We start from the raw sequence: 23684 nt of genomic DNA, 5'->3' as shown, positions 1-23684 counted from the left end.
AATTGGCAGACAGTGGAAGCAACCCAAATGTCCATCTGTAGTAGGCAGGGTATGTAGATTGTAATGTACTGTGGAATGCTGGAACAGCAGTGAAAACGCATGAGTTTCCCTGGTGAACTTCTTGAATGTTTAGCATTGCACCAGACAAGAGAGGAGGTATGTTATGAATCCAGTTACATAAAGTTCAAACACAAGCAAACCCGTCTGTTGTATTGGAAATCAGGGCAGTGGTTCCCTTTGGGAAGGGGCGGTAGTGATGGAAGGGACATAAGTGGAGTGCTGGGATGTTCTGTTTCTTGATCCCGTGATGGTGGTTATATCGGTGTGTTACTTGCCCAGATTCATCAGGCCGTGTACACTTGTGATTTGTGTCCTTTCCATAGATGTTATGCCTCATGAAATACATTTATTATAAAACAGATCTACAGTGTCAGGAAGTTGATATTTTAGAAAAATCTTATTTACCCATCAATCTGTGGTGTTTCTTAGACACAACAGTAGTAGTAGTAGTTGTTGTTGTTGTTGTTATGTGCCTTCGAGTCGACCCGACTCATAGCGACCCTTCCTTGGGTTTCCCAGGTGGTATCACTACAGAAGGAGATTGCCCAACCTTCTAATTAATGTAAGTATAATGAATAATAAAAAAAAAAAAAACCCGAACAGTGTACTCTTAGAGTTTGTTACTTGTGTGAGAGTCTCTTCTTCAGAATACATCCCTATTGCATACTGTCTGGTATAATATATACTACAACCTTGTTAACATTGCTGAAACCTACCAATTGTTAGGCTAGAGTTTGTGAATGATTTTAAAGCCAACATATATGAATAAATTGCTTTAAAATCATTAAATTAGAGTGGCTCTGAAGTCATTCCCATAATGTTACCTTCACATGCCTGCACTGGGATATGCTTTCTTGAATAGGCATTTTATATTATTGCATTATTATTGCATGACTTTGTAGTGAGGAAAACGGGTAGACAACCACAGGCGCATGGGCTACAGAGCATTTCTGTCAGTGGGAACCTCATGACCCAGACTTGGCATGCGTTGGCACGGTAATTAGTAAGTAGTCACTAAACTGGTAATCTTCATTGTTGCTGTTGTTCAGTACATCTTCTCACCAAAATGGCACCAAGAGATTTTTCTCCTGAAATTCAAAAGTTTTTAAAGTCATTGCTGTTAATGAGCTTTTTTGTTAGTGGAGTTGGATCTTACTCATGGGTTGTTGGTGGTGCTCTTATGTGCTGTTGAGTCAATTTTTGACTCATGGTGGCCCCATGATGACAGAGTAGAGCTGCCCCATAGAGTTTTCTAGACTGCAATCTTTATAGGAGTACATCACCAGGTGTTTGTCCATGGAGCCACTGGGTGGCTTTGAACTGCCAGCCTTTCAGTTAGTAGCCAAGCACTTAACCGTTGTGCCACCAGGGCTCCTTTACTCATGGATTTAGGGTCTAAAAAAAGATGAAGAGTTTGTGTGTAGACCTGGTTATCCTTAAATTATCCATAAAGAACAATGCATGTGGTTTTATGTATACAGCCTACTACTGTTGTTCTCAGACTTGTTTCAATTTTAGAGCCCCTGATTTAATCCACGGAAAGGAGCAAAAAGGAAATTGCAGGTGAGGTCAGGGCCTTCGAACCATCTGTTCTGCCTTTAAGAGAGTGGTCGCATCCCTGGTGTTGAATTGGGGGTTGGAGGGCTGGATGGGTAGCACATCCACTTATCTGGTAGTCTGTCTGTTCTTTTTCTTGGTGCATCCTTTGTAACCTTGACTAATCCCAGGTGTGTTTGTGAAGATGACATTTGACAAGGCCTCATTCAGAGCCTCGCATGGCTTCCCCACTAGAGCCAAGCTGTTTGAATTTTGTCTCTCTTGTTCATCTTGGTATTCTTCATGCCTAACCACATAGTAGGTGTTCAATAAATATTTGGATGAATTGAAGGAACTCATTAAAACCCATGGGGAAGAGCTTGGTTACCTGCTTCCTGTCTAGACCCACATTCTGTTTCTGTGGACCCTCTGCAGAACTGCCACTCCAGATGCCTTTGGGCACTGGTCCTGTCTTACACTTTGGTACTTCTTCACCCCGATCCTCCAAATACTGTATAGAAAAGTACATTACATCTAGTAAGTACAGGTAGTCCACGGCGACATATGTTGGGGTTGCATTCTGAGTTGTAAGTCAGTTCTGACCTCAGTTGAATACCTCGTTTTTGTTATTTTTCATTATTATTACCTTTTATTTTCAGATAAGTATCTTTGTAAATCCCATCTTTGAACATCTGGGAGTAAACATCTAAGAAAGATAACATCAGCATATTACATGATGTAACAATGTATGTAGTGTATATTACCAAAGATAGGATGCACCGAAAAAACAAACAATGGTCATAAGTACAGTTCGTTGTAACTTGAGTATCTTGCAAGTCGAGGACTGCCCATACGAACTCAATGCATTTGGTTGATAACAGTAATAATACATATGCCTTTTCCTTCGTTCTGCTAATTGCATCTTTACTGCTCTTGGAATATTAAAAAAAGTTCTTCACCAAAGCTACTTTCATTTTGATATTCTGTTTTCCTCCCGTTCACATTCCTAAATGGTGCACAAAAGCGGTCAGTTTTGTAAGTCTTGTTCTTGCTTATTTCAGAGCAAGAATATCATGGTTTTCTGTGATGCCTCCCTCCCTGTGACTGCTGAGTGCAGGGAGGTTAACCTGGGCAGGAGGAGTCTTGTGGCCAGTAATCTGTTCCCTGTTAGGGAGGGAAAACGTTCCACTTGCAGATGGCCGCCAGTGACTTGTGTCCTTAGTCGGCTGCACTGGGGTCCTCCAGCAAGTTGCCAGCACCCCAGGCCCTGGAACTATTAAGCTGTGCCTTATGGAAAGCAGAAGATAAACAAAACAGAAGTGAAAGTAAATTTAATTTTTTAGACCGTTCTTTTACAGGAACAGTTTTGCGGTTCTCAGCATTTTAAAAGATACTGGTTCCAATATGTTTTATTGACATCAATTACTGTAAGTCTGATTCATTTTCTTCCTATTGATTTCTGCCCAAGGTGAAGTATGACATTTAACAGAAAACATAAGTGATTTTTAAAAAAACACATACTGTTAAGGACTGTAAAAATAAGTTTAAAGTGAGTGACACTTGAAAAAGCAACTTTATACCTCTGTTAATGAGTCTATTCTAATTTGGTGTAGAAACAGCATAAAGAAAGGCTTAGTAGCTCGGGATAGTGATCTGAGAATGCTGTTATCATTCTCTTAAACTCAACTTTCAGGCCCAAGTTCATTTTATCTGCATCAAAGCTTTTCAGGAGAAGAGCACACAGTAATACGCTTCCACTGATTACAGTATTGTCTTGAAGGTAAGCTGATCCACTTTGACACGAATCACATTATTGCTGCTCCAGAAGTTTTCAGTACTGAAAGTGTGTAAGACCTTAGGGAATTGAAACTAGCTAGTAACCACAAGTACATGAGATGGCTTTGTTCTTGTAAATGACTTAGGGTCACCATCAGTGACAGTGGTCCTTTTTTGGTATTTTTAAAGGTTTTTTTGTTTTCAGTGACAGGCTCCCTGATGGTGCAGTGGTTAAAGCACCAAGCTGCGAACCTAGAGCCCATCAGCCCCTGTACGGGAGAAAGATGTGGCAATCTGCTTCCATAAAGGTTTACAGTCTTGGAAGCTCTGGGAAAGTTCTACTCTGTCCTGAAGGTCACTGTGAGTCCGAACTGACTAGACTGCAGTGGGTTTGGTTAGGGTTTTTTAAATGCCCATGTAACCATGGAGTTTTAAAAAGAAAAAGTAAAGGATAATGTGAAGCTCTGTTAAGCTTCCAAAAGGTCACACCCTGAAGATTCTCTGACCCCGGTGTTCTGTGCCTTTGTGCTTACACTAGCATATCGGTACTGACTGTTTCATGGGTGTGTGCTGGGCCTGTGTGTCCTCTGTGTCCCTGAGCACACACCTCTTTCTGTTCGTGTGTCTCCGCGCTGCATCCTGGTTGCATTCCTGGTACTGGCTTTCCATTGCATATTCCTTGGGTTGTGTTCAGTCTGGAGTTTACCTGCCTATGGAGGCTTTTTCGTTTCTGTGATCCTTCATGTTCATTTCTGAGATTTCTCACTTGCTCTTTCCCACCGACTTGTCCTGGTTTCCTGCCTCCTGTTGTTATTCACAGTAGCTTATGTATGATTCCTTCCTGTAGCCCTAATCTTAAATAAGTTTATCTTTCAAGTCCCTGCCAGGCTGGGAAATAAACTTTACGTGGAATGGATGTTTTATCTAGAGTTGGTTGGTTATCTTTTATAGAATTTGTTCTCTTGCAGTGATGGTGGTGTCTTCCCTTTGTAGGCCTTTTGTTTCATTTTTAGCCTTTCTTCTTGGTGCACCTCGCCAGGCCTCTGTGGCTTTCTCTGTATTTAATTGACCATCACTGGGTATTTAGAGCAGAGAGTGTGCATCAAAGCGTGAGATCTGCCCTACTGTCTCCACTGGAAGTCCCCCATTCCGTACCTCCCCTTCTCGCTCATCCCCTGATTCATGGAGAGTTTGTAAAGCTGTATTTGATTCTGGTTTTCCGGATGCACATAGTTGTTCTCTTTGTGGTTTGTAACTCTGTTGTTTTTTAACCTTGCCCCAAACTAGTGGTATGTGGTGACCCCGTGCTCCTAGAGCAGGCGGGGTGGTCGCTGCGCCCTGCTGCCCTTGCACACTGACCAGTTCTGTCCTTCCTTCCTCTCCTTCCCCGTCTCTCTTCCTGCTGTCACGGAAGATGCTAATGTGCAGTCGTTTCTAAGTTTAAACTCAGATAAGCTCAGGTATTTGTTAGGTAGCATTCTTTATGGTTTTCCGCTTCCGCTTCATTAGCTGGGCTTTGTAGTTTGTCTAACAAATTAACAGTGTTGTAGATTGACTTCTTGCATATTGGTTCTATGAATGTATAAATAAATATCGTAAAAATGTTATCCTACAGTTTTTGTATTCAATTCTATTGTCCCATTAACTTCTACGTGTAAAGGATACAGCATTTTGACTGCAAAGGCATTTAACCTCTGACCTTGATAATCTGCATCTTTCTCAAGGTTTACTTTGTTGTTGAGAAAGTTTAGGTTCTTATTTATAATGAAATTTGTGATTAACAAAATTTGTTCTGCACACATTGCTGTGAAGATCTGCTTCCCAAAATTTTCATCCAGCCACCACCTTCCCCCACCCGTGGCGGTGTGTACCTCCCTATTCAGTGACAGCTACAAGAGTTCCAGGAAATGTACACTCTGGCTATTCCCTTACTGCGTTTTCAATTACTGCTTTACTGCCCCTCTGCATTTCCTGCAGTCTGGCTCTGTCCATTTCTGAGAGCCAGTAGCTTGTATAAAGTACTGGGTACCTATCCAAAGAGCCAGATGAGGCAACCGTTTGGGAAAAACCAGGGGAGTGGGGAAGTTAGATGTGATAGGTGCTAAGGGACCCCGTAGTTCACCACAGTTATAGTGAGTAAAAGGTACCATTGGGGTTTTTCTCTCTTTGGACTTTTAAAATAGAGGCCACTGTCAGAACCATATACATGTAGTATTTTCTGCTTTGAATCATGTTATATGAACTGTTTGGGTGGTATCTGATCAGCAGGCTGTGTGGCCTAGCTGTTAAGAAAATAGTAATAATCCAGTCCAGCAACTTCTGTTTTGTAACAAATAATTGAGAAAAATAGGATTTGATCAGACATTTGCTTTCACGTGTTCCGTTTCAGGACCATTTCTGTCCTATAAAATGAACCACGGTCCCGGACGGGCCTGGGCTAGAAGGGCAGAGAGGTGAGCATGTCCCAGCAGATGCCTGTTGCCGCCCAGGAGGCTGGTGCTGCTGCCCCTTATGGATGGAGTAGCTTTAAGATGAGCAACGAATGTCACCATGGAGCCAGTAGGAGACAGTCACCCAATTACGAGACTGAAGAGAAAAGGGTATTTAAACCACAGTTGCTGTGTTTAACTTAAAGATGTGCTTAATATAAACATGAAAATGTTTCTGCAGCTGAACTGGCTTTTATGCTTTTGTGTTTTCAAGACAAACAGAAATGGCAAATTGAAAATTAATCAGCTTTTCACCCACGCTTGACTTTTTGCCTAATTGGATTTGGGAGGTCTTTGAGTAATGGATAATACGCTTTCCTGAAGACATTTCAAAGTCCATCCACTCAGAGCCGTGGTGCATTCTGTTACTAGGTGGGAGATCATCTATTTTATTAAATTAACTGGGGAGGATGGGAAATCAGGAACTGAGTGAGGCTTTAGAAATGGTGTGAGTCGGGTTGGTTTCTGCCATCCTTACTTCTTTGTCTCTTTTCACCTCTCCAGCTCAGCAGATGTTTTGTTGAAACTTTATGAAGCAGTTAGAAATCTTTCTAGCCCAGTTAAATCATAGTTTCAGAAGAACTTGTGTTCTTCTATCTAAAAAGTGGTTTACCATAGAGACGATGCCAACATTTTGGGTGCTTGATGCCTGGAGAAAACAGAGCAATGTCATTTCAGTTGTGTGCCTGTAACCTTTGACCCTCCTTGAGCATGCCACTTACCTGGTACTTTCTCTAAGAGAGCTTGCATATCAGACAGCTGTTATCTGTGATGTCTTACTCCATCATGTTTCTGTAATTGATGGTAAGAGTAAATATAATGTTGAAAAACTGCGGAGAAAGTGGCCAGGAAAAAGGAGAGGGAGACAAAGAATCTGCTTGTTACATGTTGGTGTATTTCGTTGTCTACTTGTGAAAATTCTAATCTAGTGTGGTATCTTCCCCAGGATGCACAGGGATATTTTGAAAGATTCTTGAAAACTTAATGTTGAGTAGAAGCCCCAGAATTTTCACATCTTAAGTAGATACTAAAATTAAGGTGTACACACAGTAAAATGCATGAATCCTAAGTTACGCAGTTGGGTGCTTTTTTCTTTCTTTTTTTTTTTTTTTTAACCAACTTTGAGGTGGTAAGTTGTCAGGTGCCGTCAAGTTAGCTCTGACTCATAGCGACCCTGTGTACAACAGAACAAAACACTGCCTGGTCATGCGCTACCCTCACTATCCTTACTATACCTGAGCCCATCGTTGCAGCCGCTGTGTCCGTCCACTTCATTGAGGGTCTTCACCTTTTTCGCTGACCCTTCACTTCACCAAGCATGATAACCCTCTCCAGGGAATGGCCCCTTCTAACAGCGTGACCAAAGTAGGTGAGATGAAGTCTGGTCATTCTCACTTCCAAGGACCATCCCAGCTGCACTTCTTCCAGGCCAGATTTGTTCCTTCCTCTGGCGGTCCTTGGTACTTGGTACTTTCGGTATCCTTCGTTAACACCAAAATCAGTTCTTCTTCAGTCTTCCTGTATTCATTGTCCTGCTTTCACATGCATATGAGGAATTTGAAAACACCATGACTTGGGTTAGGCGCACCTTAGTCCTCAAAGTGAATCTTTGCCCTTCAGCACTTTAAAGAGGTCTTTTGCAGCAAATTTGCCCAGTGCAATGTGATGTCTGATTTCTTGACTGCTGTTTCCATGGTATAAATTGAGGTGTAATTTATAAATAATAAAATATGCCCATTTTAAGTATCCTTTCAGTGAGTTTTGACCAGTGTCTGTGCCCATGTAACCACCAACATAGTTAAGGTACAGAACGTTTCCATTAACCCAAAGGTTCACTTCTGCTCCTGGTCCAGTTCCATCCCCATCGCCGCCCCAGGCCACCGCTGATGTGCCTTAGTGTACGTCGCTGTTCCTCATCATGATGAGCACTTGATGGGCCTTGTTCTCCAGTGCTGGGAGCGTTTCTAGAATTATTTTTTGTGTTTTCTTCCATTCCGTTTTGTTTTGTTTCCTTCACTTCTCTTACTTTGTCGTGGAGGAGGGGACTTGATGTTCTGGGAGATTTCTTCTGCTTTATCTTCTGCCTATTCAGTTGAGCTTGTCGTCTCTGCTATCATGTCTTTAAGCGGCAAGGGACATTTTTGTTTATATTATATACCATCTTGGAAGCTCTGGTAGCATAGTGGCTAAGGCACTTGACTGCTAACCAGACGGCTGGCGGTTCAAACCCACTAGCCACTCCTCGGAAGGAAGGTTGGGCAATCCTACTTCTGTAGTGATACTGCCTCGGAAACCCAAGGAGGGGTCGCTATGAGTCAGGTCTGACTCGACGGCACATAACAACAACAACAATATACCATCTTGTCCTTGATTCATGAGTGCAGTGTGTTAACTTGAAGAGTATGTCCGTATGTTTGTTGTGGTTATTGTTGTTTCAAGGCTTTCTTCTCTCTGCTGTTTGTTTCCTTCAAGGGGCTTTGCTTCTAATTTTGTTTTGTTTGCTTATCTCTTTTATATATTAGAGACTTTCCTGTGACATCTTGTAACCCATGATTCTCTGTGCCTGATGAAGAGTTTTCAAGGCACATTGAGAGCTCTGGGTCAGGTGAGAGGCTTGTCAACACTGAGCTTGTCGTCAGTTCTAGGTGCATTGGAAGTTGTCACCTGGGTGGTGGTATCATCCCATCTTTCCTCTTGTCCAGGTCAGGTGGCTTAGAGGACCTTACATGCCTCTGGCCTGAAAGGCAAAGGTCTGGCCCCCATTAGTGTGTGTATCTGACAGGACAGAGGACTCGGTTCTTATGTAAAACCCCTTGTTTATTTCTAATGTTTATTGCGATTTGGGTGAAAGTTTACAGAGCGAATTCATTCTCCATGCAGCAGTTCATAACATTTTGTTTCATGACATTGACTGCAATTCCCCATAGTATGATGGCTCTCTTCCCACTTCCTCCCTGTAGTTACCTCTTCCCTGTGTCCTTCTTTCCTATGCATTCCTGCCTACCCCCCCCGCCCCCCCCCAACTATCTTCCTGTGCAAATACTGCCCTTCTGATCTCCCATGATTGCCTGTTCTGAGGAGTGTGTCTCCTTGATGTAAATGTTCATCCCCTATGCCTGTCTAGTGTTTGGCTGGAAGCCAAGGGAGTGAGTTCAGTTCCAGGCCTGAAGGGTGACAAGGGGCCATAGTCTCAGGGGTTTTACAAGGTTCTGTTAGACCAATAAGCCTGGTCTTTTTTATGATTTTGAGTTGTGTTCCACGTTTTTCTCCCACGCTATCCAGGATAGCACTGGTCCCTTTGAGTGGTTGACAGTGGTAGCCAGGCACCATCTAGTTCTTCTGGTCCTCTGGTCACATAGGCTAAGGTTTGCATGGTCCATTAGCCCCTTACACAAAGTGTTAACCCCCCTGTTATTGGCACAGCACTCACACTGGCCATTGTGCCAATCTGTCTCCAGTCCAGAAACCTTCCAATTTAACGTCTTCCAGAAAACATGCCTCCAGATTTCTGTGGAAGTGTGATGTGGCAGTCACCCAATAGCATGGATTGGGGGCAGAGGGGCCTGGTTCTTTTCAAATGGCCCCACCCCAGTTCCCTGCAATGAGTCCCTTGCCTTCCAGAGGGGCCTGCTGCCTCTAGTCCTATGGCACACTGAGGTGGGAACTGGGGGGGCTGTAATTGAGCTTCCTCAGCTCTCCCAGCTCCCAGTCAGCCTGATTACCAACTTACAGAATTGTCACTGCTCCCTCCTCTCCTCTTCTCCCATTATGGCTCGTCTTTCAATAATAATTAAATGTAAATCAAAAGTAGAAGACTCTTCAATGCAGTGCCTGTGGTGATTTGGTAGTGCGTTGAGTCAACAGGTCTGATTAGCCCATCATCCCCCCCGGGAGCACAGGGTGGATCTTTTACTTTCTTGTTCTTATAGTTTGATGTCGTGGAATTTGTGTACCAGCTCCTAGGAAAGCAGTGGGATTTTGTGATGGCATACCAGTGCATTTGATCCGCTCTTAATAACTGTTGCTCTACAGATTACTGTTGGTGCTCCCAGGCCTGGCGTTCAAGGCTCTAAAGGATCTGGCCTTGTCATCCCTCCCAGACCGGCCCACTTAACCATTCGCTGCTGAAGGGGGAATGCCAGCCCTTTGCTTCTGCTGGGTTTTCCTGAGGCCAATGCCTTTTCCTCCCTTTCCATCTCTCTGCCCTTTTGCATATCTTTCCAGCTGCAAGCCCCACACCACTTCCTCTCATCCCAGTTATGTGGTGGGTCCCCTTCAGTTTTCCTCCCATGGCCTTGGACGTACCCCTGATGTACCATGTTGCATTTCCCATACCACTCGTTATCTTTAATGTGTTATTTCTCCACTGGGCCAGCTCAGTGCCTGGCACATAGCTGATGCTCACATAACGTTTGGATGAATTTCTGATGCTGGAGATTTCAAAAGAAAACTCTTTATCCTTTTTTTTTTTTCTTTTGTAGGATATCCGGCATGAAGCCAGTGACTTCCCGTGTAAAGTGGCCAAGCTTCCTAAAAACAAAAACCGAAACAGGTACAGAGATGTCAGTCCCTGTAAGTATTCGCATTGTCGTTACGGGTCTCCGTGCTTCCATTGCTGGCAGGCTTGTCCTCAGCGGCAGAGCCTTTTCAGCCAAGCCTCCCTTAACCCTGGGGTTTGTTAATAAATCAGTAATAGTGGAGGTTTATGACTTGATGGTTTCCTATAATAAAGGCATTAGGCTTAGAGGGATAGTTCATTTTTCCACCATTGTAGAAGGGGTCAGGTTTCCGTTTCTGGAAAATTCCGCTAAGTTCAAAGCACCGTTTTTAGCTTTGACTGTTTTTGTGATGAGTCATTTTCCTCCCAGCTGAAGCAGAGTATAGCAAGTATAATACAGCCTTTTCTCGATGACTCAGCAGAAGTATCATTAGACCCCAGGCATCGGAATAAACCGTGATGATGCCTTGTGAGACTTTCAGAGGTGGGAGCTGCTCACCACCTCACAAAACATAGGACAGCTCTGCCTGTCCAGGGGCCTGCTGGCCGTTGGCATCCTCCTCTGCTGGCTAGCTGATAGCTCCCGGTCTGCTGATACCTGGAAAGTAAGTAACTAACCATGTGAGGATGTGGGCTTGCTCCTGAGTGAAGAACAGGAACTTTGGATCTCCTCTTGGCACAGAGACCTTTTGGACTCCTCTCCAGGAGTTTTAGACATTGCCACTCAGAGTGGGAGTGAAGCTGCTGAATTTCCCATGGCACCATTCTCTGCCGGGACATAGAAGGTTCGTTGGGTCGTCCCTCCAGCAGGCACTGATGATGGGCCGCTCGGAGTGGTGGCCTTCAGTCCTTATTATGGCAAAGATGGCAGTGCACCTGCCAGCAATTGTGCAGGGCCCAGGTTCATGGGGGGAGGGTTAAAGTGGATGTAGAATTGTGCCTTTCAGACTACTGCCATACCCTCCTGCCTGAGTTTGAATCTCAGCTCCACCACTTTTAGCTGTGTGGCTTTGGGCAAATTGTTGTCTTCTCTGATCTTCAGCAAGACAGGAATCGCATCTATCTTACAGGATTGTGTGAAGATTAAATAAAATCATATAAGTCCCTTTACCCACAACTTGCTCATACATAGCAAAGACAGAAAACCAAACCCATTGCTGTCAAGCCAACTCTGACTCATAACGACCCTGTAGGACAGAGTGGAGCTGCCCTATAGGATTTCCAAGGTTGTAATCTTTACAGAAGGGGACTGCTACAACTTTCTCCCATGGAATGCTGGTGGGTTTGAACTGCCAACCTTTCAGTCAGCAGCTGGGCACTTGACCGCTGTACCATAGGGCTCCTTTCACACATAGCAGCAAGTACGTAACAAATGTTGGCTATGATGTGACGGTTGCTCACTGGAGGCCACACCAGGAACACCTGAAGCACTTGGCCTCAGTACCTCCTCCTCTGATCCAGCAAGTCTAGGCTGTGGCCCCTGACAAGCATTTGGGTTTTTCCCAAATACTCCTGTGGCCAGCAGATCTGAGCTTGAAAGAACATTCCCCATCTGCATCTCCTGCAGTACCCGGGGAGCCCCCTTCACTCCTGCTTTTCCTGAAATCACTTTGAATTAGGGGATGTGTTATCTTAAATATTCCTGAACAGTTTTGCTCAGTGTTCATCCAAATTGTTTTATGAACCAGTGTTGCAGAGGAAAAAATGTCATGTAAAATATTCTTCCAGGGAAATAATTCCCAAGTGTTTTCTCCCCCACGTTCTTTTTGTCCTTATCCCCACTTTCTAGTAGAGGAAGGTTACAGGGACAACAGGGAGGCTTATTGGAGGTAGAAGAGGCCCTGATACCCGACTCCCTGTGATGAGGGTGATGATGGCGGTGGTGATAACGGCAGCCAGCAGTGATTGGGCCCTTGCCTTGAACTAGGTGCTGAGCTGGGCATTTTACAGGCGTGCTCTTAAGTAACCTTCCTACACGCTTGGCAAGTGGAAAACCAAGGCTTCAAGGATGCGTCCTGTGCCCAATATCATCCACATTCATGTGAACCCACTCACATAGCAGACAAGCACCAGTCACGTAGTTTGAGATATCTCCATGATGCTAAAGCATTACCTGAGTATCTCAGTTTGCACCACCTGTCCATGGTGAAAAACATTATTCCACTGGCTTGTTGTTGTTATGTGCCGTTGAGTTGGACCTGACTCATAGCGACCCCTCCTTGGGTTTCCGAGGCAGTATTACTATGGAAGTAGATTGCCCCATCTTCCTTCCAAGGAGTGGCTGGTGGGTTTGAACCACCAGCCTTTTGGTTAGCAGTCAAGTGCCTTAGGCACTATGCTACTAGAGCTCTAGTTTTTAAAATAATCTTTCCTTAGCATCTCTCTTTAGACAAAACACCCCACCCATTATCCCCATCAACTTCTTTCCCATTAGACTGGGGGAGAAGATAGTGTTAATGGTGGTTGCCCGAGTTCATCACCCTTGTGCTGTGCCAGGAAGAAAAGTGCCCAACTGCTCTTGTAACTGTCCTAATAGGAAAAGGTGTGGCCTCAGGGAACCACGGTTATTTTGTGACAAAGTAATGGAAACGGGAAAACAATGGCTTTGCTTATTTAATAACCTGAGCAGAGTTGCCGAGTGAGAGTTTATCTCTGAAACTGCTCTGAAAGCTGCATTCGGTGTACTTCACTGTTCTGGGTTCCCAGTTCATTTTTCCCGGTTACATTCTCCTTATTAAAAAGGAGAAGCCATTGATCGTGACAGGTTCTGAATTAGAAAGATTTCACATCGCTAAGGAGCCCTGGTTGCATAGTGGTTAAGCACACGGCTGGCTGCTAAGCGAAAAGTCAGCAGTTCAAACCCACCAGCTGCTCTAGGGAAGAAGGGCCTGGCAATGTGCTTCCGGAAAGATGGCGGCATCGGAAGCCCCATGGGACAGTCTGCTCTGTCTCTGTGGGTCAGAGTCAGTTCAGTGGCACCCGACAGCAACAAGTGCATTATGTCTAAACTTTCAAAAACTGTGTAGAACGGAATTTAAAGTGTGAATTTCCCTACTCCTGTGGACCATGGTCATTTTATGTTCCAACATTGGCCATTGGTTAGGCTGAGGTGCGGTCATAAAGCTGTTGCACCAACTTGTGCCTTGGGGACTGGGTGGAATGTTTTTGGCTTTTGTCCCCCTTTAAAGATTAAAGCCACTGTAGTTTTTATTCTACAAAAGTATACACACCTATTCCTCGCTTACCGACTATCTCATTATCCAACAATTTGCATTTAAGACCATAGTAAAAAATCTGTCCGACTGTTTTGCGCGTTAATGACACATGCTGAGATGTGAGGCAAGAATAACGTTTGCTGTGATGGTTAAGGTTATGCATCAGCTTGGCTGGGCCATGATTCTCTGTGGCTTGGCAGTTACGTGATGAGGTAGTCATCCTCCATTTTGTGGTCTGATAGGGTCGTCCTCCACTTTTGCATAACACTGATTTTCTAGTAACAACCTGATCTTTGGGACCTAACCATGTCAGTAATGAAGAGTGGGTGTATTAGACTTTAGGGAATGGATCCCTCAATACCCTGAGCCTCTGGGTTTCGGGGAAGGTATAACGGGTATGGTGGGAAGATGGGACTCAAGAACTCATTTCCCAAGCAGGATGCAATTTTAACATAGCTCATCCCTGTTTAGTATTTAGTGCTAAATTTCAAACGTTTCAAAAAAACCATTCTGGTTTTATTTCATGAGTAATATTTGATAGGGAGCTCTGGTAGCATAGTGGCTAAGGCACTTGATTGCTAACCAGAAGACTGGCGGTTCAAACCCAGCAGCCACTCCCCGGAAGGAAGATGGGGCAATCTACTTCCTTAGTGATACTGTCTTGGAAACCCAAGAAGGGGTCGCTATGAGTTGGGTCTGACTCGACGGCACATAACAACAACAACAACATTTGATATTCTGAATCTCTCAGTACTCACCATATTCACGGCCGATCTTGGCTAATACGGCAAGGCCTCAGCCAGTGGGATCCCCCTAAGAACAGATGTGCCTTCTTCATCCTCCACAGGCAAAGGTGCCCTGTCTGCTTGTGAGTTCTCTCATCCTCCAGGCTTGACCTCTGAGCTCTGCTTTGCCTTTCAGTTGACCATAGCCGGATCAAACTGCATCAAGAAGATAATGACTACATCAACGCTAGCTTGATAAAAATGGAAGAAGCCCAAAGGAGTTACATTCTTACCCAGGTAAATGGAATGTTCTGATTTTTTTTAAATGGTTTTTGCCTTACTCCATTCAGCTTAAGTTGTCTGCCCAATCTTCTAGAATGTTGTGTTTTAAACAGACCGAAAAGCAACAAAAAATATTCCTTCAGACCTTCAGTTTGGTCATAACACGAACCTGGGCAGTGTGAGAGTACTGGGAATCGGCTTGTACAGAGCAGCCTGAAGCTGCCAGAGCTGCCTGTGGCCTACTGACAGAGGAGCGGAGCCATCCAGTCCCCTGCTGGCTCTCCTCGAGTCGATGCCGTAAATACTCGCCTCAGAATGGCAGTGCCTCCGAAGGTAAAGCCGAGAGGCTGGTGTAGAGTCTTCGTGCACATTGCCATTCAGAAGGTCTGTGTTCATTCTCACACAGTCCTCAGCCTTTGGGCCAGAAAAGGCAACATTAGATAACGTGTACAAGTGTGATCCTAGAAAAATTGCTTACCATTCTTTTTTAGCTTCTGACATCTTTATGGGAAGAAAATCATAAAAATAGTTCGCTAATTGGCCCTCTTGTAAAGCAGTTAATGTCATGAGACCCAAAGACCGTGGGTATCTGTGAAGAGGGGATAAAAATGTTTCTTTTCAATTCATTTTCTCCAGTCTAATCTCTTACCTACAAGTTGGTCTAAACAATCTAAGTTTCTCGTTTTTTCCATCATAATTTTTTATTTCCTCATTCAAATACCAGTTTATTCATCTTAGTTATATACATTGAGGATGATTTTGAACATATAATTCCATTTAATGCTTGTATATTAAAATTAAGGGGAAGTCAGAAACTGCCGTGAACAGAGGCTGATTGGGGGTGGGGCGCTAGATCAGGTTATATCTGCCGAGGCCCTTCTTGACCACCTCTTGGTCCCAGTTCCTCCCACTCCATGACCAGCACCCACCCACATGTCCCCCAGTCAGTGTCTGGAGCAGGAGTAAACTGTTCCTTCCTGGGGGTCTGTTGAGCATATTCTTGATATGTGAATACAAGGCAGCGCTTTACCAGGCCTCAGCTCTTGGTCCTCCCAGCACCTCTGCGTTGGTGGGAAGGGGTAGGGCCAAGGGGGAAGTGGGAGTGGGGTGATAAGGAGGGAGGTCCCTGGTTGAGGCAGGCTGGCAGGAAGAGGTGAGGCAAAAGTGGCTTCCTGGGAACTTCTTTTTGAGAGAAGTCAAGTTTCGTACTTCCTGATTTTAGTCGTTTAGCTTTGGTTTGGGGTCAAGAAGCCCAGAGCAAAGATAGATGGGTGAACAGTGTCATATATTAGCCTGGAAGCTTCTACCCCAGTCCTCCCTGCCCCATCGCCCTAGCAGTTACTTGGAACATCTGAAGTTCTGTCTGTTCTGCGAAATGGTACAGCTGATGTCTGTAGCTGTTTACAGAGTCTCTCTCTGACCTGGGATTTACAAAAGGGATCGATGCAGTCTGACCCATGGAGCATCCTGGACGGTACTAGAACTTTTTCCGAGTCATGAAAACAAGAAGATCCTTGCCCTATTTTTAAATGTTGTTCATTACATAAGAGATACACATGTGTATTCTCATCTGTGAAAAGTCAAGTATAGACGTGTAGGAAGTAATGGCCCTCCTTCACCTTCCCCTGTGGTCAGGTGAATTTTGCTGTGTATCCTTTCAGATCTTACGTGATTTTTAATCCTTCCGACTCATTCTAAACTGGGATGATGTTGAGTGCCAGGACAGGGATAGGCTAGGGAAGAAGGGTAAAGTCACAACTGTGCAAGGCCCACCAATGGGTCCTCGTGCCCAGGATGGGGAGTGGACCAACCCCCAGAGGGTGACAGGCCCAGGTGGCCAGCCAGGAAACCACCTGATTCCTGCCTTCAAGGAGCTCTTGTCATGTTAGTTGCAAGAAAAGGGTTACACAAGGAATCTGCTACTGCCTGCATACCTGCAGTGCCTACAGAGTACTGACTTGTCTGGTTCAGGCAATAAACCTGAGATGCGTTCAGAGGAGAAAGTGAGAGGGCATGAAGGTCCAGTGTGGTCAAGGGAAGTGTTGCGAGACTTCAAGGGGGAAAGAGTTTGAGAAAGGAACACTGGGAAAAAGTAGGTAAGGATGGAAACCATTCTAGAAGAAGGGCTGCTGGCCAGAGAGGTGACAGGCTCTGATGTGGCAGTGGACGGCAAGGTGTCTCCAGCAGGTACGAAACATGGAGACAGACTCAGCGCTCGTGCCCTGGGTGCGGTAAACATTTGTGCCCATTGTCAGGTGGCCTGAAGGGAGACCGGGCTACTGCTTGGCCGACACTCCACCGTGCCTCAGTGATGCCACTCCCCTGAGTCCCCATCTCACATTATGTGTGTCCATCTCTCTTAGGTTCCTTGGTCCGAGGAAGGAGAGGCTATCTGTGGCTGGCTGTTACTAACAGTAACCATACTGGGTGCCAGATACTGTGCTGAGTTCTTTATCTATACAATCAGTTAATTTTCACAACTTTATGAGTAGGTTTGATGATCAGTCCGGTGATACAGATGGGGAAACTGAGGCATGGAGAGGTGATGTGATCTGCCCAAAGTCACACAGATAGCAAGCAATTGGAGCTGGGCCTCCGACCACTAGAAACGTCACTTCTATGTTGGTCGTTTCCCCACACTGCCTCCCTCCTGCCCCCTGTGGTTTTGTCCCGTGGTCAGCCCACCCTGGAGACGGATCCTGGTGAGCCCCTCAGCCAGCCAGGCCAAACCAGAAACAGACTCAGCATTTTCTGTCCTTGGTTGGTCAGCCCTGAACTGAAATGCAGAAATGACCTTTCACTTTGTGGTAGAAAATAGAATTGTGGTGACTGCTACTAGGCAGGGAGAGGCAGGTCTCTGTCTCAGCCCCAGCCACCACTGTGAGCTGGTGAGGACTGAAGGGACTGTCATCCTCTAACCACCAAAAGTGAGCTGTTTATGCTTAAAATGTCACACATCTTGTAAATTGTCTGTTTACAGGGCCCTTTGCCGAACACGTGTGGTCACTTTTGGGAGATGGTGTGGGAGCAGAAAAGCAGGGGCGTTGTCATGCTCAACAGAGTGATGGAAAAGGGATCGGTGAGTGGGGCTTTACTTTCTGTGTCACTGTCTATGTGGATGGTGGTCCATAAAGGGGACACTTGTCTATACTTTTGTTTCTTTTAAATGATTATATATGTCTTTGACATGGTATATCATCAGTAGATAGATTACCAAAGAAACCAAACTCACTGTCTATTTGACTCATAGCGACCCCTCCTTGGGTTTCTGAGGTGGTATCTCTACGGAAGTAGATTGCCCAGTCTACGGAAGTAGATTGCCCAGTCTTCCTTCCGAGGAGTGACTGGTGGGTTTGAACCTCCGGCCTTGTGGTTAGCAGTCAGATGTCTTAGGCACTGTGCCACCAGAGCTCCCAAGCAGTATATAAAGGAGTATGTAAGTGCACGTTTGTTCTAAACAGGTCAGATGATTTTAAGTGAATGTAAAAGGAGGGAAAGTTAAAGGTTGCCCTTGACCCTTCCCCAGGACCTCTCGCTCCAGAGTTTGAGGTGTCTGTTCCATTTCACTCTCACCTGGGATCCCCAGGCTGCTGGCTTGCATCGTGCAGTGGGGTGAACATGCTTTGATTTTGAAGAGCACATTTTTGGCATCATCATCTTTTCTGCCCTTTGGGCTTTGGGGAGGGCGCCCCCTGTGGACTGCAGAGGGCTCTGCTGTGCTGGACACATGCTACGCTCTGGATCCCTGGATCCGTCTCTGTGGCATCACAGTGCGCCCTTGGCCCTGGCCATGCCTCTGTAGTATGGACGCTGTCTGCTTGTGTCTATACTTTAGGATTGGGGTCGTCCTTTCTTCCACGTTCTTTGCATCTCTTAAAATCTCCCCGGGGATAGCCTGTGGGCTAGAGCCACACATTTGCTTAGGCCACCACCCTGTCCCTGTGGCAGTATCCACCTCCCCAAGCCTCTGAACTTACTTCCTTCAGTCTGTTTTATATTCTACATCCAGAATGATCTTTCTAAGCCAAGGCTCACAACTCTACCCAGCTGAAAAACCTGCAGCCCCCATTACCGCACAGGGCTTATATGCCTGTATGATTTGGCCCTAATGAACCTGGGCCCATCTCTCTCCCCTTCCCCACCTCCATTTCCAAACTCCAGCCAGAACAAAGTGATGTTTTAATTCCTTGCCATGTTCTGTGAGCTAAGGATCTGAGTTACAGCACCCACCCTCACCCCTCTCCCAGGAGTCCTTGGGCTGCTTCCCACAGGGCAGCCTCTTAGAGGTCTCTCCTCTCATGTGAGACTGTGTACGTATGCAGGGACAAGCATGGTACTCCAGATAGTGGACAAAGCCACATCCCCACTGCCCTGGCTGCTTGCCCCTCTCCTCCCCTCCAGACACTGTTAGTGGACCTGAGCCCTTTCCCCACTCAGGGGTGGAGGCCCCAGGAGAAGACACACTGAGACTGTGCGGACCACTAAGAGCACATGATCCAGGAGTGAGTTCTCCCGGCCAGAGAACTGGCTGTCCCCGGGCCTTGCCAGATCCTGGCACTGTGATGTCTGGGCTGAGCTGGTACACACTCGCACAGCTGCCCTGCCACCTCTGGACACAGACCTGGCTTGCCAGCAGCACATCAGGATTCAGAGAAGCCGCCTGTCCAGAGAAAGCACAGTCACACCCTAGAGAGTGAGAAATACAAGTGGGAAGAGTGACACGTCAAAGGCAGCTTTGCCAGTGAGAACCTGAAGCCTTGACCACGAAGCCGCCTCCCTCCCCTGACACACAGAGACACGGTGTCAGTTACTCGGGTGGAATAGCCTTCTTGTGATAGCATGTACTTAACGTCATGGCCCCTGCCCCCCGTTTTTGAATAAAACTGTTTGCTCGGCAGTAACAGATAAGGAGCTTGTCGGGTGCCCACTTGATGAAATCATTCCTCCTGTCTTAGAAAATACTGTTTGCAGTGAAAGTGGTTTTCATTGTTTGCTGTCTGCTTCAGTGGCTTGATTAGTAAGATGTGAAGTTACAAAGTGCAGCGAGCCCTACCTTTCACGCCCTTGTCAGCAGTTTTGCATAAAGAGCACATTTGTCTGGTACCACACCCACTCCCAGCAGGGGACCAAAACCCGGAGACCTGGGGATGGACAGGGTCCGATCAGTCTTCAGGTTTCTTGGCTTTGGCACCCTGCAGTTGGGCCGGATGGTTCTCTGTTGTGCACCGTAGGATGCCTAGTGGCCTGAACTCACTAGATGCCAGTGGCAACCCCCCTCATTGGTGAGAATCACAAATGTCTCCACACATTGCCAAGTGCACTCTTAGGGTGGAAGGTGAACCACTGCTCTAATGAAGGGGTGGGAGTTTTAAAATACTACTTACGTATTCAGAAATCCTCCGATATGGATGTGTTTGCTTTCTGTTTGTTTGTGGCTGCGAGCATGGTTTGCATTCGTGGCTGTTGTCACATGACAGCAAGGATCACCTCCCAGGGCTACACAGTGCTGTGTTCTTCACAGGCCCCGCTTGGGTAGCCTCCCTCTGCAGCCTGACTCTGGGTCATAGATACACTGTGACAGTCTTTCTCCTGGGGTTGCTTTTGACCCCAAAAACACTGTGGCCATTTGCTTGGTTTTATTGCATTTCCTTTGGTAATAGTCTTGGTTTTCCTTTATAGCTGCTATTCCATTCAGGGTCATTTGGGCACAGAAATTGGCATAAAAAATCAGTGTCTGGTTTGAGGTTCGTAAAGATTCTTTGGGACCCATATTGTCAGCTCTGTTTCAGCAGGGCTGGCTGGGAAAAAATGACGGGACGTTTGCAGGGTCTTACTTGCTCAGCTAATCTGATTATAAAATCTCCAGCAGGACTTCAAGCAGTTTATTCGAGTTTGAGGCCCTGCTGTCCACACAGCCCATGGTGGAAACCAGTCTGTAGAGTTTTCATTTAATAAGTTGTCGTTTTCTGGTTTCCTTCCTTCACCAGATAGTGTAGCATGTGCCCCTCTTGTTTTGGGCAGACTTGCCTGGTGGCCTTCTGGAACCCAGGCTTCCTGGAGAACAGTTATGTGATAAGACTGTACTCTCAGGCTTCTCATGGGTTCAATTTAGAATTTGACCTTGGCCGTGTCAGTGTAGAGCATGTCTGTGTAAGGGTTGGGGCGTTGGCTGGGCAGTGAAAATAAACAAGGTGAGTTTAATTTGCCATTCCGAAAAACATCACCCTTTTCTCTCTCCTTCATCCCTGCTAGGATGCTGGGTTTGATTTCAAGGCCCTCCTGCACAGATGCTGTGTTTTGTGTCGTGGGCACCTTCTGCTCACTCCTGTCTTTCTGTGCTCTGCTTGGCCCTGTGTTAGTAACTCTTTGGTGGAGGCCACGTCTTCCATGGCAGCGACACTGCAGATGACTTCATAGACTCCCTCAGGCTGCTCAGCTGTTGGTTCTGGAAGACCCTAAGGACTCTAACCCTGCCTTCTTGGTGCTTAGGCAGCCGGGAGAGACACCAGGCCACTGGCACTCCCGTGGGTGTTAAATGTCTACCCTGGCTGTGCCCTGACCTGAGTCCTGGAGGAAGACTGCTTTCTAATCACGTCTCCTTTTCAAGTTGGTGTCTGTCTAGCTCACAGGAGATTTTTGTTTTGTTTTCACTTTGTATGTTTAAAGCAGAAATTTCTACAGGAAATGACAGTGAGAAGAGATGGTATGTTGCTGTAGACTCATCATCCTTATAAATAGCTATCGTTGACTGGCACTTAGCTGTGTGCCGGAATCCTTCAGGCCTAGGGTCCCAGATGCCCGGATGTGTTAGGTTTTGAAAGCGAGTGCTTGCATGTGGAGGTGAGATTGAAAAGACTCGTCTTCCCTACTCCTGAGACATGGAGCAGTGGCCACTTTCCTAGTAGCTCCTGGCCAGTCTGCATTTCAGCTTCCTTGCTTCATTGTCTGTGCTCCCTGCTTTGAGTGCCTGCTGCATCATGGGTGGTTCTATACCTACCCAGTTAGTCTCTTTGTTGCTGGGGTCTTGAAGCATTAAGCCCATTGCTATCTAGTCAATTCTGACTACAGAGACCCTGTAGGACAGAGTAGAACAGCACAGACTTTCCAAGGCTGTAAATCTTCACAGAAGCTGACTACCATAGCTATCTCCCATGGAGTGGCTGTTGTTCGAACCACCAACCTTTTGGTTAGCTGCAGAGTGCTTTAGCCACTGCACCATGGTGCTTCTTCTTGAGGCATTACACTGAGAATAAATTGCACCCTTTAACAGCCTTCTGAAGTCTTGCTGTCAGCGGCCCCACCCTCTCTGGCTAAGCAAGGGTCTTGGGACCACTCTCTCTTGCCATACCAACAGTGCTCTTCCCAGTCCTGAGTGTAAGATTGCTTGGAATCTGACACATTGGCTCCAGTGGAGGGGCTTGTCTTTGGTACCCCATCACTGATGCCAGGAGGTGACATGACGAAACTGGTCAGCACTTGCAAAAAGGCCCATGTCCAGGCTCTTTAGAAGGCCCCACTGGCCTTCTGTCCCAGGACTGTGAGGTATGATGCTGAGCTAGCATCACAACTTAGTGTTGCATTGTTTCTCTTGCTTCTGTTTTTGGAGAACATGCAGCTTAGGAGTGGGACTGATGGACCACCCTTGAGAGCCTCCTGGTCCCTCATTGTCCCCAGATAATGCCACAGGTCCCTGGGCTTGGTGCCAGAGCCTGCCAGGTTCTAGTCCTCCCTTGGCCCCACCTCCACTGCTCCTCTGAGACTGGCTCCTGCAGCTACTGGCCTGGTCATCTCTCAGCACACTCTGTTGCATAGGCTCCTTCCAGGCAGCCTTCTCCAACCTCTTGTTCCCATAGTCTCAGCCAGCCTGGGACATTGGCCTCTTCTGAATCCCCATGACATATCCCCCTCAGCATTTCCTACCATCCACCTTGTTACGGGGGCATGAACACGCTCTTCTGACAGACAGGCTGGTCCTAAAGGGCTCCTAACCACACTGGTTTTCATTGGCTTCAGAGCAGGTATGGGGTGGGTCAGGGAACATTGAACTGTAGAGGCCGCCGTACCGTACTGTTCACGAACGGGCTGTTGTGCACACTCTGAGACCTCTTTTGATGAAAAGTGTCCATTGGCACAGTTTCCACAGTCCGGGCACACAGACCATGGCTGAGGCCCCAGTGGCTTGCCATTTTTGTTAGGAAGTTCTGAGCAGGCAGGACTGTCTGGATAACTGGCTCAGAACATTAGCTCCAGCCAGGAGTCTAAAGGCAAAGTCTGTCATTAAAGTCAAATTTTCTTAAACTAGACAAACCAAACCAAATCTTTTGGAGTTTGCTTGTTTTAAAGGAACGTGTAATGATCTACATTTAAATGAATACCAAGAAATTTCTGGAATGATTAAACTAGAACATCAGAAGGCTTTTTCTCACCCAAACCAAAGCAGAGTGAAAGGTTGGGGTGGGGGCGGTGGGCCCTGGGCCTTCTCTGAACGGTTTGCATTTGGCTGCAGCCCTCCCCACCTCTGCAGTGTTCTCACATGCAGCCTCTTCTGTCAATCAGCTGGTTGCTTTTCACAGATGTTCTGGTTCCCTAGTGCCACTCTGACAGGAATATACCACAAATGGCATGGCTTGAACAAACAGGAGTTTATTCTCTTACAGTTTTGGAGGCATTAAGTCTGAGTTCAAAGTGCCAGGCTCTAGGGGCTGGATGAAAGCCCCTCAAGTCTGGGCTTCAGCTCTGCCTCCTGCTTCCGGCCCACTGAAGCTGGAGGCTTTTCTTCACTCAGATAGTTGCTGGCTGCTGAGGCTGATAAGCCCGAGCTTGACAAGTAAAAAGACACAATCCCAATGTTACTAAACAACATGGCAGGCCACTAATTCAAGTCCAGACGAAGTTCCAAGGTCGGCAAGGGCATGGCAGGCTATTGAACAATGACTTGGCTACATGCAGGCTTCAAGTGTGCCCGAAGGCTAGAGACCATTCCCAAAGCTATTTCTTTTTTTTTTTTTTAATTGTGATTTGGGTGAAGATTTACAGAGCAAATTCACTTTCCATACAGCAGTTCACATATACTTTGTCTCATGTCATTGACCACAGTTTACCA

General features: G+C 46.2%; 1 protein-coding gene across 1 annotated transcript in view; it reads left to right on the top strand.

Moving 5' to 3' along the window:
- Window positions 1-23684, top strand: part of PTPN1 (protein tyrosine phosphatase non-receptor type 1) — an 81567-nt gene that overhangs the window by 42007 nt on the left and 15876 nt on the right. Inside the window, exons 2-4 of the mRNA XM_007938317.2 lie at window positions 10343-10433; window positions 14496-14596; window positions 17562-17660. Of these exons, the coding sequence (XP_007936508.1) occupies window positions 10343-10433; window positions 14496-14596; window positions 17562-17660 (291 nt within the window). The remainder of the gene's footprint in view (window positions 1-10342; window positions 10434-14495; window positions 14597-17561; window positions 17661-23684) is intronic.

This window comes from Orycteropus afer, unplaced genomic scaffold (assembly GCF_000298275.1).
Source record: "Orycteropus afer afer isolate SDZICR_OR568_19922 unplaced genomic scaffold, OryAfe1.0 scaffold00049, whole genome shotgun sequence".
Classification (NCBI taxonomy): Eukaryota; Metazoa; Chordata; class Mammalia; order Tubulidentata; family Orycteropodidae; genus Orycteropus; species Orycteropus afer.
Note: the sequence above shows the minus strand (reverse complement) of the source record. Positions and strands in the feature narration are given on the sequence as shown.